Source organism: Leuresthes tenuis, unplaced genomic scaffold (assembly GCF_036924035.1).
Source record: "Leuresthes tenuis unplaced genomic scaffold, fLeuTen1.0.hap1 SCAF_8, whole genome shotgun sequence".
Lineage (NCBI taxonomy): Eukaryota > Metazoa > Chordata > Actinopteri > Atheriniformes > Atherinopsidae > Leuresthes > Leuresthes tenuis.
Window position 1 is genome coordinate 12,802,043 of NW_027325362.1, and position 16,174 is coordinate 12,818,216.

A 16,174-nucleotide genomic window follows, 5' to 3' on the forward strand; every position below is an offset into this window, starting at 1 on the left:
AACAAACAAATGATATGATCTGACAATAATCAGTTTATGAGCAAAACTGTGACATTTCTAGTCTAAATGAATGCCCTATGGTATGTTTGCACATGTCACAGTTTTATGTTCACCATGTTATGTGCGTCTATCTCTCCATCCCTTCGATCCCCACAGGGGCACTGCAGAGAGTCAACCCCTAATTCCCAGCATGCTTTGCAAAAGACAGGCAGCTATTTATAACAACTGGCTGATTAGCCAGCGAGAATTGCCCGACAGTCAGCAACTGCTACTATACCAAAGCATTCCCTTCTCAATCCTACACACAGGAGCACACACATACATGTCTGGACTGATTGGGGAGGGAGAGGTGGAGAAAAAGAGTAGATTTGTCTGTGCCCGTGCGCATCCCCTGGATGTTTTGCAGAGCCAGTGGATCACAATGTGATTGAGAGATGGGGGCAGATAAGCTGTTATCATACAGAAGGTCACCAGTAGGTACACTTTTCCCTAAGAGGAGTCTAGACTTGTGATGGTCCTCTTTTATCTAGCTTATCACCTGCGAGTGAGCAGTTAAAAGTGTGTTTTCCGTTGTGTTCTACTGGACAAAAGCTTTGTTTATATGGCACCATTATCATTATAGCTTAATGGAACTATGTTGAGAGAAAATCAATAGTGGAGAGCTACCAGACTCCAGGGAGAATGCACACTCATTTGCAAACAAAAATAGTTTGTGTATATATAAACGGGGGTATTCTGGACTAGCTTTACCTGTTGAACCAGTCATCTGTGTAGCGTGGAAATGGGAACGGGTCATTGCTGCTGAAGTCATAGCTGGCATCAGCGTTCTGAAAGAACCGAATGGATTCAATTACCAAAAAAAAAAAAAAAACACTGTCAATGCAGAAAAACAACAAGAGAGAGGGCAAATCACAGAGCAAATCACAGCCAAGGATTGACCTTATTACAGTGTTTTCTGTCAGCTGGATACACCAGTTAGGGGAGACTCTGAATTCTAACCATTGATAATACACCACTGAGGATGTTACAACTAACACCAATGGTACTACTTTATAACAAACCCCACTTTAATAGCTGGACATTTTGAAAAATATGATTATTCTTGAGTTGTCAGGGAGCAGCTGAAGTTGGTTTAGAATGAAGACAATATACAGCAGGACGCAACTAGTCTGCACTGCCAAAGACAAAAAAATTATACTATACTTATGTGAAGTGTTGTTGTACTTTGTTGTGTGATACTGGGAGGTGTTTTTAACATTCAGACTTCAACCAAGGCAGTTATACAGATGAATTATACAATACAAAGACTGCAAACAAGTTCAGTTCAAGTCCTATTACATACAAGCTAATTCAATCAATTTTGGCAGTTCAGTATAAGTGTATAGATACAATGCTATTATGAGTCTATCCTAAAGAACCTTAAATTGTACAAATAAGAGTTGTGGTGGCTTATTACTAAAACGCCTTTTCTTGCAGCTGTTTTGCATAATCATGTTTCTCTTTAAGGTATATCGAGTTTCATACTGATGATTTTTGCAACTCACTGCAGAAGTGTACTTTTTATTTTAGGTCATTTCACATCTCATAGTAGCCATCGTCTGAGTCTTCATGGTTGCTTTGTGTCGCATTTTTGTAGTGTCCACAAAATCAGTTTTTCTGCTGAAATGTTTGAATGTATCAAACTCATTCATCTATAACCATACAATATCATACACATTGTTATTAAGACTAATGTTGCTGGGAAACCATTACATTTTGTGATATTTCCTCTCTTTCTTGCAATTTTGTCTCTTTGTGTCATTTTCTTTATTTCTCTCTGTCTTTCTTTCCTTTTGCTTTTCTCTGTTCTCTCATGAAGGACAGATTTATTGTTGGACAACGCTGCAATCATTATGCCTGGATGTTCCTAATAAACTGACAGTTTAGAACATCCACATTAACATTAGCTTGACTACCTTGATGCGATACTTAATTACAAATATTTACTCTGCAGCAATAATGTGTGGTCACAGCAGGGATGGCCCATTATTTAATTCCACATGGCCAAAAGTAATAGTATGCAGAGAGCAGAAAAACAAGAGAAAAAAGGCACAGGAGACACATCTGCCAGGGACTCGTTAATGAAGCACTCTGATAAAATATCTCTTTTATCTGTCTCTCGGGTCAGTGGGAGTGCTATCTGTTTTGTTCTGCTTATCCAGCAACAGGTGGCCTGTGTGGTCAAGAGAACAGAGAAGCCACAGCCTTGTTCATCAGCTGTAGACCTAAACACATCAGATCAGTGTTGGAGACACTGTTTCTTTGGTGCTGCCTAACAGCTCTGCAGGCTGACATTTAGGGGGAATGACTCAGTCAGCTAAAGGAGAAGGCAAACAAAAAACAAGGTTATTGGCCCAATGGAGAAACATTGTAATTATGGAAGTGTGGAGGGAGTAACTATAGGAAAGTAGAAGTCCTCACAGCGACAGGGGTTACATGCAGAAGTAATCATGGCTTTGTGTTGTTTAAAAAGAATGAGTGTTAAATAAGGGGAATTGAACCCGTTCAAAATGTCAAATGAACATATTCATTGATATGTAATTATCTTTAGCATCATCTTTCTGATTATCTGTTGCCAAGACATGAAAAAGTCAAAGACAGTGGGAAACCAGAGACTTTTAACACATGCTACCACAAAAAGCGGTGAAACTGTTTTAAAAGGTAAAACAAAATATAAGCGTTGCCTTTAAAATGGTATGACCATTACTCAGTGCAGAATATCTTTTATGAGATAGTCCCAACAGGTTTTTTTACGCACGTCAGAAGAGATGTGAGTAAGTGAGTTTTTTTGTTTTGTTTTGTTTGCTTTTCATTAAATGAAGTGAAAGGTGCTGAGCCCTAACAATAAATAACACTGGCTTGGGTCCATTGATCCCTTACTGTACTTCTCCAGCTCATATCTTTTTCTATCAATCAGACTCTACTTCTTCAATGCTGTCCTGTGTTCAACCAGGTACAGAGTAATTGATTGTGCTGGGGCTCAGCCGCCTAACCTTTCCCCAGCAACCCTTGGCTGTTCACCCTCCGCAGAGGAAATGGCACTTAAAAGAGCAATGACTCAAACTTACTACAGTGAGACCAGAGTGTATGTGTTTAAAATTCAGAAATATCAAAAGGAGAACATTGTTATCACACTGATGCTATCAAACTGAAACTGTTTTAATTGCTGTGGAAAATAAAAGTGCTCGAAAACTATTACATGTCTTCAACGTGCAGGTAGAGGCACATAATGCATAAATATCAACAAAGCAACAAAGATGAATAATTGCAAAAAAATTAAGAGTACACTTAAGTGTCAAGCAACAGAATGAGATTTCAATTCAGTCTTTTGGCCAAAAGCCAATTTTGTCTTTCCAGTGGCGAAGTTTCTATGATGCCAGCATTTAATTCCAGCACATCATGTGCCAACACTAAATAATGCAGAGTTAGGTAGGTACTTGTTTCTGAGAAAATTTAATACTAAGAACAATTGCCAAAGAGCGGTACACAGTTAAAATTTTGATGTATTTGTAACATGACAGTTACAATTTTGTACTTCCCAAATTTTTTGTTGTTTTATTTGTATTTCTATATAGCATATTTTACTCTGACTGGCATTCTTGTAGACAGCAAAGTAAGTTTTTCATTGCACAGGGAAATATGCAAACTTTGAATCTTTACTATATAAAAACAGTGAGTGTATTGTCATGTTCCTTGGCACATTTCACATTGTTCCACAGAGACAATAATCCCTCATTAAACTGGTTCATTTTTAAAACAGAGAAGGTATATATATATATGACAGGGTATAGCAAGTACCCTGTCATTTCTCTTCATGTTTTACATTAGTTTCATTCCTAAAATGTAACTGTTGCAATTTATGGGAATGAAACAAATGAAGGGAGATGAACAAGAACCGAATGTGCCTTTGTTTTCCCCCATTAGAGCCGTTTGTCATGTGTCATGACAATTAAATGGTCTGTCAGGCTTTAATAACGTGATATATTATCTAGGAGAGCTAATGCACACTTTCTTTATGTGACCTTGCTTTCATGTAATTTTCTAAATGCTTTGAAATTAAATCAAAATGTGAGGAACTAAAACACAGGGTCTAAGTCTAAGTTTTAAAGTAGTTACTGAAGGTCCATCATTATTTTTTTAATTTTTGTGAACATCATTCGTATGACACTTCATAATAATGTAAAATCACAACATGCTGTGATGGTAACTTCCGAGTTTATACAAAAGGACGGTTTGAAATAACGTATTTCTCAGGGGGGACATAAAACTAAAAAATACACATTTTCATCTTTCACACTATGCCTTTGGAAGAAAAAATAACAGAAAAAATGGTCACCCACTGATCAATCCTACTTTTACTTAGAAATAACCCAAGTCTGTAGAACCAGAAAACAGCACTAGTATTGATCAGGTGTTGATATAGAACATAGATAAAAAGAGCAACAACACACACCTGTGCAGAAAACAAGTCAAACTCTAACAGGCCCTGGTCTGTTCATGGTATAGAATATGTCAGTGTATCCTCTGTTACATTTGTGTGTTACTAGTTTCTGAAGAGATATATCTATTTTATGTAAAAAAACATTTAAAGTACTTTGACTATTGGCATTTGCAGATGAATGTGCCATGAAATTGAACAGCCACGCTAGAAATTTCTCATCTCAAAACACACAGTTTCACAATTAATTCACCATTTCAAAATGTACCTTATGAGCTGTTGAAACCAAATGGGAAATCTCGGAAAACAAACACAACCCAGCGCCATGGCATCGACTAAAAATTTGGTAGTTCAGAGCATATAAACAGAGAGACATCTGTCACGCATTCAATTCAACCTGATATAAAAGATGTGATGAACCCAAAATGATATAAGATGTAATTTTGTATTCAGCTGATAGTAGGAGGTCTGCAAAACACCATGACAACAGTAACAAAACAGGATTACACACGCAGTTTCATTCTCTTCCTCACACATTTTCACTCACACAAACAGACACTTAAGGTCCATGCACAGCATGATCCATCAATCCAGTGGAGCATGCTCCTGCATCACCACAGCCGAGTTTAAGTGTTATTTTTGGGCCACGGCTCATCTCTGTTCACAGGCAGGCACATGCAAAGACAGGCAGACATAGTGGCAAGTGTACAGATACATACACACAGAAATAAAAACAATGATGCAATCCTCATTTGAATTTAACACAATGAGCAGAAGCAGAGCAGCAGTACAGAAATAATCAGATTTCAGGACCATCAATATATAAAGAAATGACCAAGACTACACAGCATTACATTAATTATCAAGAGGGGATGTTGTGGAATCAACAAAGCACAAAAAAACCAGCACAATGCAATCACACAAAATACAAACAATATGGCACAATCAAACTAAACCTTCTTCATCCCTGTGTTCCATTTAACAATCGCTCTTGTCCTTTAAAGTTTTATCAGTATTCTAGAGATAAAACATCACATTATGCAGCGCCAACTACCCTGGCATTATCTCTGCTTGTGACAGATCGGCCTGCCATTGTGCCTGCCACGGCGCAATGTGCATTAACATTAAACAGCTTGGCTGGCCGCCTGCCTGTCTCTGCGTCCTCCAGGGATACAAGGAGATTCGGCAGCCATGAAGGCAACTTGGAGAGCACCTGTCACTGCCAATGAGAAGTCACAAGAAGCCCCTGAAATCTAGCACCTGAACCCAGCTTAACGTATTAACAGCACTTCAAAGGAATGAAAGAAATTAGGACATTCAACAAAAACTCAGTTACTCACATAATTTGATGCCAAGTCTGGGTGTAGATAGTCAATACCTGAAATGTGATTGTGACATTAATTAGTGATATAATGAAGCTTGAGAAGAAGCACATAATAGATGTCAGCTCACTGTTCCTGTTTTGTGTTTGTTCTGAATGATTCTGAAACCAATTAATGATTTTATTCTGACATAAACATACAAATTAACAGCTGGTGTGAAATAGTGCTGAAGCAGTAGTTGCTGTTATATGAAAAATAAATTCTGATATGCTATTGAAATAAAGTGAGCAGATAAGATGCGCGTACATGAGCACCTACTCTTTATTTACAGTGCAACCTAATTATTTAATTCAGTTAAAGAAGATCTGCCATTATGGACCTACATGGTTCCTCTGGATCAATAATTGTGTGTTTTTGCTGTTCTTTCTATTTTAAGCTACAATCTCAGCAGCACATACTCCTCCTGTAATTTATAGACTTGAAGCTGCGTCCTCCACTAAAGAACGTAGATGATACATAGTACAACAGCAAAAGAGAGGGAGAGAGTTACATCAACTAAATATCACAACGGGCATTCATCAACATATGACCATTAATGGAGAGATATGTATATTGTGCAGGCGGAGCTGACCGCCATGTTTCAGCCCCTTGCAGTATCATGTTAAAACACCTTATATTATCTTCATGTGGACGAACAATATGCTGTAAATTAAGATTTTTTCCAATCATTCAGACTTTCAGATTAAGCTTTTACATTTTGTTGCTGATTTGTTTACCTGAAAGGTTACAACCCACCTGTAAATCAGATTGGAAATAAATTGTGATTGGGCCAGATCGGGCCAGTCTGTTCTGTGCCTTCTTTTTTTTTTCAGCTCACTGGTTTGGTAATTTGTCATATCTATTTGTAATATTAAGCTCCAAATAAGTATATTTAAGTAGATGATTGATGAGATGGCTGACAGAGAAATACTTGCAGCTGCCAAATTCCTAAAAAATTGAAGGCAAATACCTCAATGCCTTCTGATACCTGTTACCACTGTAAAATGAACATCTTTGAACTTTGCTACCTTTGATATTATGATAGCCATTTCATACATTAATAAATCATAGTTCCTGCTTATCCCCAACAATTTGTCTCATTGGGTACAATGAAAATCCAATACAATGTATTGTTAAGTCATTATTTGGTGATTTCAATTTTTGAGGAATGTAGAGGGGATTTTTTTCTGGTGATACTTTGTTATAGATAATCATCTTCAATAGACTATGTCTAATTGATCCAAATAAATATGAATTTTCTTTGTAACAAGATATCAGTGGTAACCATACATATTCTGGAAAGCAACATCTTGCTATGTTTCAATATTTTGTTAAATTATTTAACTGTTAAGTTAACAGGAATTAACTAAATCATATGGGGGACTTACTCACCATCATCCATTATTGCGATGGTAACTCCTTTACCGGTGTAGCCCAGTTGCCAAGCTTCAGCCACATTAAGATCCAGCCCAGGGGTCCCATCTGCCTGCCCTGTGTTTATCTAATCACATAAACAATATGGAGAGCATCCATGACTCATGGCACCCAAGTGAGCCACCATTAGGATATTAGTTGACACATAGGATATGTGTATGTGCGGGAAGGAGAAGTTACGGATAAGGACTGCTTGGGGGTGGGAGAGTGAAGGGTAAAGAAAGGGAAAGTAAATGTCAGCAATACGCCGTATTCATATGACACACACGTTGAATAACGCCAAGCTTGCCACTGCGCAAAAGTCATGCTTGCCATTTAGAGTAAACAAGAGGGGAGGCAACAAAGCAGAGGGGATGCAAAGATTAGATGTCTTGGTATTGGCCAGGCTAATCTAAGAATGAATAACAATGTTGATTCAGAAAGTAGCATAGAAAATGCCTGGCTCCTTAGTGATTAAGGTGGAAGAACGTTGGCTGTTGCAAAAGGTCAGGCAGCATGCAGCAGCTAGCTGGCTGATTACTCACCAGGTACCACTGTTTGGTGAATAGAGGATCGCTCATGTTGACTTCTATGTCATTGATATTTCTGTAGCCTCGCTTCTGACGACTAAAACCCTCTTGTTCAACAACATTCTTTACCTTGGGAAGAAAGCAGAGAAATGAGAGGTTGATGTCAATCTAAAGTCAATATTGATCTCAGAAAGCATTTTCATAAAAAAAAGCCGATAAAGAGCACACCAAATGTGTACCTAGTCCCTGTGCTGGCATATTTGAGTAAAAACAGGAAAACAGGATTTCCTTTTTTTTTTCATGATGGCTGAGGTGTTGCTGTATGTCGCTTTGTGCACAGGGAATTAGGAAACTGAGCTGTGTCAATCAATGTGACAATTATTTCTCTTGTTGTAAGAGGGGTTGCAGCTGGAGCCAAGGCTTCTAATCTCACCTGCCACAAAGCCACAGCTTCTTTTCTTTCCAGTCTGCTTAAAAGCCAAACCAATTACACACACAGACACACTTGTGTTTTCCCGAATCATCAAAGAAACCCAGGTGGATGAACAGCTGTGTTTTGGATTAGAAATACTTAGTGAAAGCTGCCACAATACTATTATAAAGCACTAGAAGATAACATTAGAGAGACAATAAGTGATTATCAGATAAAACACTAAATAAAAAAAACTCAATATCCCATATCAATATCCTTTGTCTGTAGTTGGAATAACAAGAGGGAAAAGCAGTAGACCACTGATTTAGGTACTTTAATTAGAAATTTTATCAATGCATCCTATATGATTTTTGTACATTTTAACAAACAGACACCCTTACAAACTTAACAGATTAAAAAAGAGAGGCAAAGGAAAGGCAAGTCACTAAATCTGTTTGAGAACTGCAAGCCTGACATAAAGCTCTCAATTTTCGATTTAGTTCCTACATTCTGCTTGTCAACGCTGTCTCACAGAGAATGAGTTTGATCAAAGTTGCTTTATGTGTGTTTGTTTGTGTGTTGCTGTAACTATACAGAGACTGGAATTTCCTTACACAGAACCATCAACACATCAAATGAATCTATACTGTAAAAGCCTCATTCACAAATATTAACTCAACTTAATTCCTATGAATCATGGATGCTGACAATGAGACAAAATGTTTGAAAGCCTCATTTTGAAAACAGGTTGCTGGCGAAGTGCTCTTCTACCCTCAACAAATTCATTCTAGTGTGACTCAGAAAACAGGCATTGTCCAGTATGTTTACCTCCCCTGATAAGAGAGCAGCACTTAAGACGTCCCTCTAAAATGCCCAAAGCCTATTCATCCAAATGCCTCTTTTATGGTATATTCAAAGCAATCAGAGGGCACACACACACTGTAAATCAGCACACTAAGTCTTTTAAAAGACAGGTTATCCCTCGGAATAAAACAGCTATATTTGCATTTAGAGTAGATCTGTTGATTTTGATCATTATTAAATTGTGGAAATAATTGTAGGGTCCTACAGTTGACATATTACATGTCATGTCAACTAACTCCCTTTACATTCAGAGTTCCACATCACCCCTGTATTCTCCCTTTGCCATTTTTCTATCAATCACACATTTATTCCATCACTTGGCTGAAGAGTTGGTGTTTCCCTTGAGGTGTCATGTCATACTGCCCACTCAGTACATCCAACAGTGCCCATGAACCACCATCACTGTGCACCTTCGCCAAGTGGCTGCTCGCAATGCTTCATTTCACTTTCAATCGAAGAGCTGCGCTGCCTCTCCAATCTCTTTGTCCTCATTTCCCTCTCTGCTTTCTCATGGGTCTTTCTTTCATGGTCAGAAGATGCCGCTCATTCACAGCTATTTATTACATTTTCTACTTTTCACTTTTGTGCACTTCACTCCCACTTCCTAGTTTGTCCTGAGTATGAATTGTGGGCGAAAAATTCTTACATGAGAAGAAGGGACAATGGATGGATGGTAGGGTGGACGAGTAGATGTGTTGTACAGTAAAAAGACAAGACAGGGCAATGTCAAGTAAGCACAAAGAAAGATGCAAAGGAGTGACACAAGAAGGTAATTGGGCGAGTCAGAAGTGGGTCAACATGCTCTACTAATAATCCATAAAAGAACAGGTCCTCTGGGATAATGGGGTATTTTTAAACAGGTTATAAGAGTGTGTAACATTTCATTTGAATTTTTAATAGACTACTACTAAATCGGATTTTTAGAGTCATTCCAAATTCAGTCAAACTTAGTTATCTGTTCAATTTAACTTAATCTAAATATACTCTATATGCAGTTTTGATTCAGCGACAAATGCCCCTCCTCTAAGTTCTTCTAACTAGGGGCAATTTTGACATAAAATTAGAAGTTGAATATATTTCATTGATTCTACAGGAAACAAAACAAGAATAATAACAAACTACCAGAGATTCAATGTTACAGGCTTGTGTTCAATTTGTTCACCGTCAGATTGTCTTTGTAGTTTTTCTTTGTGTTACTTTATTATTCTGGTCTGTTTCATGTTCAAACCTTTTTGCCTTTTTGTCATTTCTTTTGGAAAAAAAATGGAATTATTCAGTCTTATTTTGTTATTTATTCAATTCACCTTTCACTAACAGCCACTCTGACAAGGATGTGAATATATCTTTTTTTTCATTTGGAAACTTTCATCTGTTTTGGTGTCCTAGGTCCTTCTTCCCTAAGAACCATTGCAGTCTTTGATATCATTCTGGCTACTCCAAATGGCACTGAGAGATGTCTGTAATTCAGTTTGGACTGCTGAGAATAATAGCTGCGAATATCTCAAAGGTCAGTATGACTACTCCAAACTGTTGGTCAAGATGTTTCCCATGCAAAGCATCCCTGTGAATAATTTCTTATATTTGAGCTGTGTACACACTTGCAGATGCTATGACAGCAAGTTAACAATAAATAGAACTCTGCCGAACTCCTCTGTTTAAGCCTCAGGCTTCTCTGACATAGCAGTGTAGCTTACTATAGCCGTACGGTTGCCACAGTGGAGCGTGTTTGAATAACAAGCAGCTCATCAAGCCTCAAACTTGCTGAAGCCTCTAATTTTGGAAATTTGAAACATCATTTCACCTAACAAATGTGCACTAATCAAGCCTAATGTCTTTGTAAGCAGGCTCACAGGTTGTCTTTGTAATAAAAAAAGAAAATGGCCTCGGTTGCTGTAACCTCCCCATATCAATTAAGAAACTGATAATCTAAACTGAAAAAAAGGGAAGCAAGCTTGTCTGTTAGAATCAAATTTTAACTAATTAATCAAACTAGGTGCAAATAATCACATTTGTAAGGCACTGCTGACTACAACTATCTTGAAATGAAAACAAAGAGTGGCTTTTTACAGTGCAGAACTGACTTCCACAGTATACTATATTAAAAGTCAGGACGTAATTAAAAACAGGCAACAATCAATCACACCAGCTGCATGCATAATGTCAACATATAGACAGATATCTAAAATTTTAGTGCAACATATAAACTTCAAGAATCGGATTAGAACCCAGCATTTGGGGAGTAGACCTGTCTATGTCTGTGCTATCTCATTTCCAGTAGCTGTATTAGCTCGGTGGAGTGGCTCGCATTTATTTTCATTAGCACCTCTCACAACTGCAATTAGAGAGGTCAGATGATTGTCTGCAGCAGGACCTCTACTTTAACCGCCCCCAACAGCGGACAGAGCTAAACACCGAGTTACAGAAGACAAAAGCGGACTGGAACAAATAGATTCAATCACAGCCTTTCATTGTGCAAACAGACCAATGCTTCAACACAACAATACCTCCATTACAACCATAATGGACATAGACATGTGGCAAACAATCTTAGTAAACCAAGACTAGATGAACAATAGTCACTGAATAATTATTTGAACAGGTTTTCGAGTCTATCGTATGAGAAATGTGAAGGTGGAGGGTGTTTTAGCCTAAACACATAGAGCTCCGCATACAGCCCAACTGTTGTGTAAGGAGATTGAAAACTCAGCAGATCTATATTTCATAATACAGAAAACAGATAAATATCCGTAGACATATCCCTGAGTCAAATGACACAAGACTGATGAACTGTTATTTGTTTTTAATCATCTTATCATGTATTTTTCAAGCAAAAAAGGCAAATAGTTTGGGTTTCTGTTGACTCAAATTTGCTTCCATTATTTAGGGTTGTTGGTCAAATAAAAAAAAAAAAAAAATGGTGCATTAGACCAAATGCTAGAGTTGCCAGTAGAAAAGCATAATTCACTTGTAACAATTTTTCATTCCAAGTACATATGAAAGCATTGATTACAACATACAAATATCATTACAATTCACATGAAAAAATGTCATTGAACTTAGATTTTTTTTTTTTTTACAAAAATATTGCTCGAACAAAGATTTATTTACAAAAAAGGGTAAAATTTGTAACTCATCATTTAAATCACAAATACAGTACCACTGCTGCACTTACTACTATAATGACTGGGTCTATTTTGTGCATTAATATACAAAAATGGAACATAATTAGGAAGCACATTCTAAGCCATATTAAGACAAATTCCAAAACCATGACAAAAAGACATAGCTACAAAGAAAAAGTTAGTTGATGATCATTTGGAGCTTGATATAGAATTGGTGACATTTCACAGGGTCTCGAATTCCCCCGTTGGGATAAACACTGTCACTTTTGTCCTTAGTACTAGACAGAAAGGCAGTTAGAAAACATTAATGATGCTCCACTGTGATGCAACTTATCACAACTACAGCTTAGATTTTTTTGTTGACAGCCACTGTTTTAACCACTGTAATTAAACACAATACAGCACCAAACTAGATGTGGAGACCAATGATTTTGCCACTGCAACAGCTCCAATAATTCAGCAGTAGTTTCAGTTTGATAGGGAACATTGTGTACCTTTTTACTAATAAGAATTATTTCCTTCTGTAGCAATCAAAGGGCATTTTGGTCTAATGTGTCCTTTACCATGAGAGTTTTGTTTGCTTTGTGCGTACCTTTTGCATTTTCTGTGTATCAGAAGCTGCATGAAACATCCTGACTTTTGGAAGCTGGAGTAGGTATGCTCAGCTGTCTTAAAGTTGAAGGACGTTATTCTACATAGATACAAGTCTCAAAATAATAACTGTCATGCAAACTGAGTGGGAAGTCTTACTGCTGTAGGCACATGCAGACATCTCAGCATTTGCGCTTACCCTTCTGTCTTTCTGGAGCCGTTGTTTGATGTGAGTGCTGCGTTTGCTACGCCTCTTTGAAGTGTCCTGAGGATAGAAGTGAAAGAGGCCATCTCCAAAGGGAAGCTGAGTTTGAAAAAAAAAAAGAGTGAGAGAGAAGACTGTATCAGGAGCAGAAATAGATATGAGAACAAGCACAGGAGCAGGACTCATAAAGTGTGAATAGCAAATCAAAATACAATAGACCATGAAGGCAGAAAAAGGACAGCAGGTCAGATCCAGAACAAGGGGACTGATTCCCCGACATTCAGAAAGGGTCTATTTTAAGACACAGGGGAACAGTGCTAGAATCAACCATGATAAATCACATGGGCAGGAAAATGAGATGCATCATCCAGAGCTTTCCCTCTAGCGCTGTGCAGAGATTAAAGACCTACTTATGCTTTGGTAACAGTCAGGGTGCAGGTCAATCCACAAAATAAATGCATTCAGATGTGCCTGTCAGATCTAATGTGCCAATATAATATTTGTGAAAGAAATGCAGATTATTCTTATCTACTTTAGCCTTTTAGCTCAACTGCTCTAGATAAAAGCTGTGTATGTAATTTGTATGCAAAAATGTGTGAAATATTGCACTTCTGATGAATCCTCCTGTTTGTAATTAAACTTTGTGACTAATGACTGATCCCAGATTTCATTGTGTTGACATTTGCAAGTGTTTGCCAGTATGGTGTCCAAGTTTAGTTAATTAAGCAGTACAAGAGGGCAATTTAAATTGCACAGACACTGTTTAATGGCGCACATCCCATTAAGGCAAATATAGCTGTAGATTACATAACCTGGGAGGGAATAAGTGTCGAAGATGAACTACAAGATCTCAGGGCAGGTGATGCTGCACAACTACTACACAGATATCATATTATACTGATTTATAAATTGAAACAGTATTTATTGTGGAGGCAAAAGAAAAACACAGAGAGAAAAATCCTCATTCAGAGCAGCTCAGACACTGCTCTGTTCACTGCTACGCCTCACTGACTAAGGCTCCAGCCAATTTCACCCACACATTTATTTTGACATGTGACAAGGAACACACACTGTCAGGGAATTATTTCCATTGGTCTGTCATAAGCGGCTTGTTAAACCTTTTGATATGTTGTGGGAGATGCCATGAATTTATCAAACGTTTTAATAAGATGTACAGTATAAGGCTGGTTCATTTGCAGGGGAAGACATACAGGATGCACTCTGTCTGCAAGAAAAGTTTTTTTTTAACGTTTTTAAAAATATGTAATCTTAAAAGGTGCAACTCTTTTTTTCAAAAGCAGCTGGTTTTCAAAAAAAAAAAAACTTAGCTATTTGTACCCTACAATGGAGTTATGGGACTAGTTGAACAAATAATATGGTAAGGATGAGATCCCACTACAGCTTCATGTAGTGAGAAGAACCTTGCAAATCTGATGTTTTACCCGATTCTCTTTTTCACAGATGGCTTCATGTGTTTCTTCCTGTGAAGAGCAGAGATTCTCAAAATTTAGACTGGGCTATTTTAATTCATCCCATAGGCCAGTGGAGAACCCACTACCCCGGGCCTGCATTTTAGTGGTAATGACGACATCAAATTAAGAGTAAGTGAAATCAAGTTAACCCCCAAGAAAAACCTGAGGAAGCTCCTCTGAATATTTTTTCAAAGGACGGCTTGCTTTGCCAAATACGTTTGTTATGTCAGACTATTCTAAGGGAGACAAAATAATCCGAACCCTCCAAAACAGCCTTGAATACATTCTGAGTCATGACCGATTTACCCAAGAGACAAATTAAGGTTTCACTGCAAGGTCTGCGTGACAGTTTTATAAGAGCATCCATACCTTTCGTGCACTCTGAAACCCATGTTGTGCTGCAAGTTGGTGCGCCTCATCCTGTGCGTCCTCATGCAACTGAACCAAAAGATGGTCCGTTAAGACTCCTTCTGCCGCCAGCGTTGCAAAAAGCAGCGCGTTCAACAACACTATAAATCCCACGGCTGTCCCATGGCGGGGATATCCACGCATCGTGTCTGGCTTGTGTCAGTCCTCTTGTCTGCCTGTCCGTCGGAGTAAAACAGTGTGCGGGATTCTCCTCGTAAGAAATGGGAGGAGGAGGAAGAGGTGGAGGAGGTAAAGGAGTCGGATCAACGCATCTCTTCGTCGTCAGCTGATGAGACCACTGGAAGTTACAGTATATTTTATCGAGATGAAGCCGCTCTTACAGAGTGCTTCGAGTGGGGCGGTTGTGTGTTGTGGACCCAAGCTGCATCCTCAGCTTTCCATCTCTCCTCCTCCTCATCTCATCTGTAATTCATTTACCTTCTTCGGGTAGTCTCGTGCGTATGACGTTGTACCAATGGGCACTGGCGGGTGTGCATCGCTCTTTTCCTCTCCCGGATGAGCTCGGGGACACTTTTCAGAACCTTGGAGAATTCCTCAGTGTTGATAGCAATTTAATTGATAAATAGTGCTCTCCGGAGATGGTCCCATCCGAAATAGAAACCCTCCACATTGTAGCCCAGAGGACTAGTGTTTCTTATGTTGACCTTTTCTAAGACATGCCACCATCTTCATCCTCCAATAAGAAGATTTGTATAACACAATTCTACAACACAGGCAACTTCTCAGCCTACAGTTCTGTCACCTGAAATACATCTGCTATGACCTTCTCTCCAGTGAAAAGTAAGGATAGCCCTCCTGGACTGTAATTGGCCCTTTGGAAGTGAGCAGATGGCAACAGCAAAGGAAGTGCTCTTCCAAAGGGTTTCTCATTAAAGTAAACCACCTCCACTACCCTCCTCTTACTTCCCATAGGTTGAGGCGTGGGTTACAGGGCTGCTGCCATGTAATGTAACAGTGATGTGCATGTCTGAGAAAGTACACAGCAAAAGGGAGAACCGAGTTCCTATGAAAAGGAGCACGAGTGCTTTGTGCAGCATTTGAGAGTTGCTGCTACTAAAACCTTTTCTGTTCCACTGTGGGGACTTGACAGTGGTCACCTAATGAGACAGCTCATTGCCCGGCTTGAATTAAGATGCCAAGTGAACTGAGAACATTTATTTATTAATTTTCTGTTATTATATGGTTCCATACTTTATAACTAAACCAAAAAGATCTTGAGCAAGAGCAAAGATTAACCAAATTGTACTTCTCATCTTATTAATACATGGGATTCAAATATTCAGTACTGCATAAAATTA

The 16,174-nt window shown here is 38.4% G+C and overlaps 1 protein-coding gene across 1 annotated transcript in view; it reads right to left on the reverse strand.

Moving 5' to 3' along the window:
* The window catches only part of pcsk2 (proprotein convertase subtilisin/kexin type 2), a 30,809-nt gene extending 15,531 nt beyond the window's left edge, over nt 1-15,278 (reverse strand). The window contains exons 1-6 of the mRNA XM_072390883.1: nt 14,817-15,278; nt 12,970-13,074; nt 7,797-7,910; nt 7,231-7,339; nt 5,818-5,855; nt 751-827 (exon numbers count right to left, since the gene is read on the reverse strand). Coding sequence (XP_072246984.1) covers nt 751-827; nt 5,818-5,855; nt 7,231-7,339; nt 7,797-7,910; nt 12,970-13,074; nt 14,817-14,999 — 626 coding nt within the window. The 5' untranslated portion in view covers nt 15,000-15,278. The remainder of the gene's footprint in view (nt 1-750; nt 828-5,817; nt 5,856-7,230; nt 7,340-7,796; nt 7,911-12,969; nt 13,075-14,816) is intronic.
* Between the last annotated feature and the right edge of the window lie 896 nt (nt 15,279-16,174).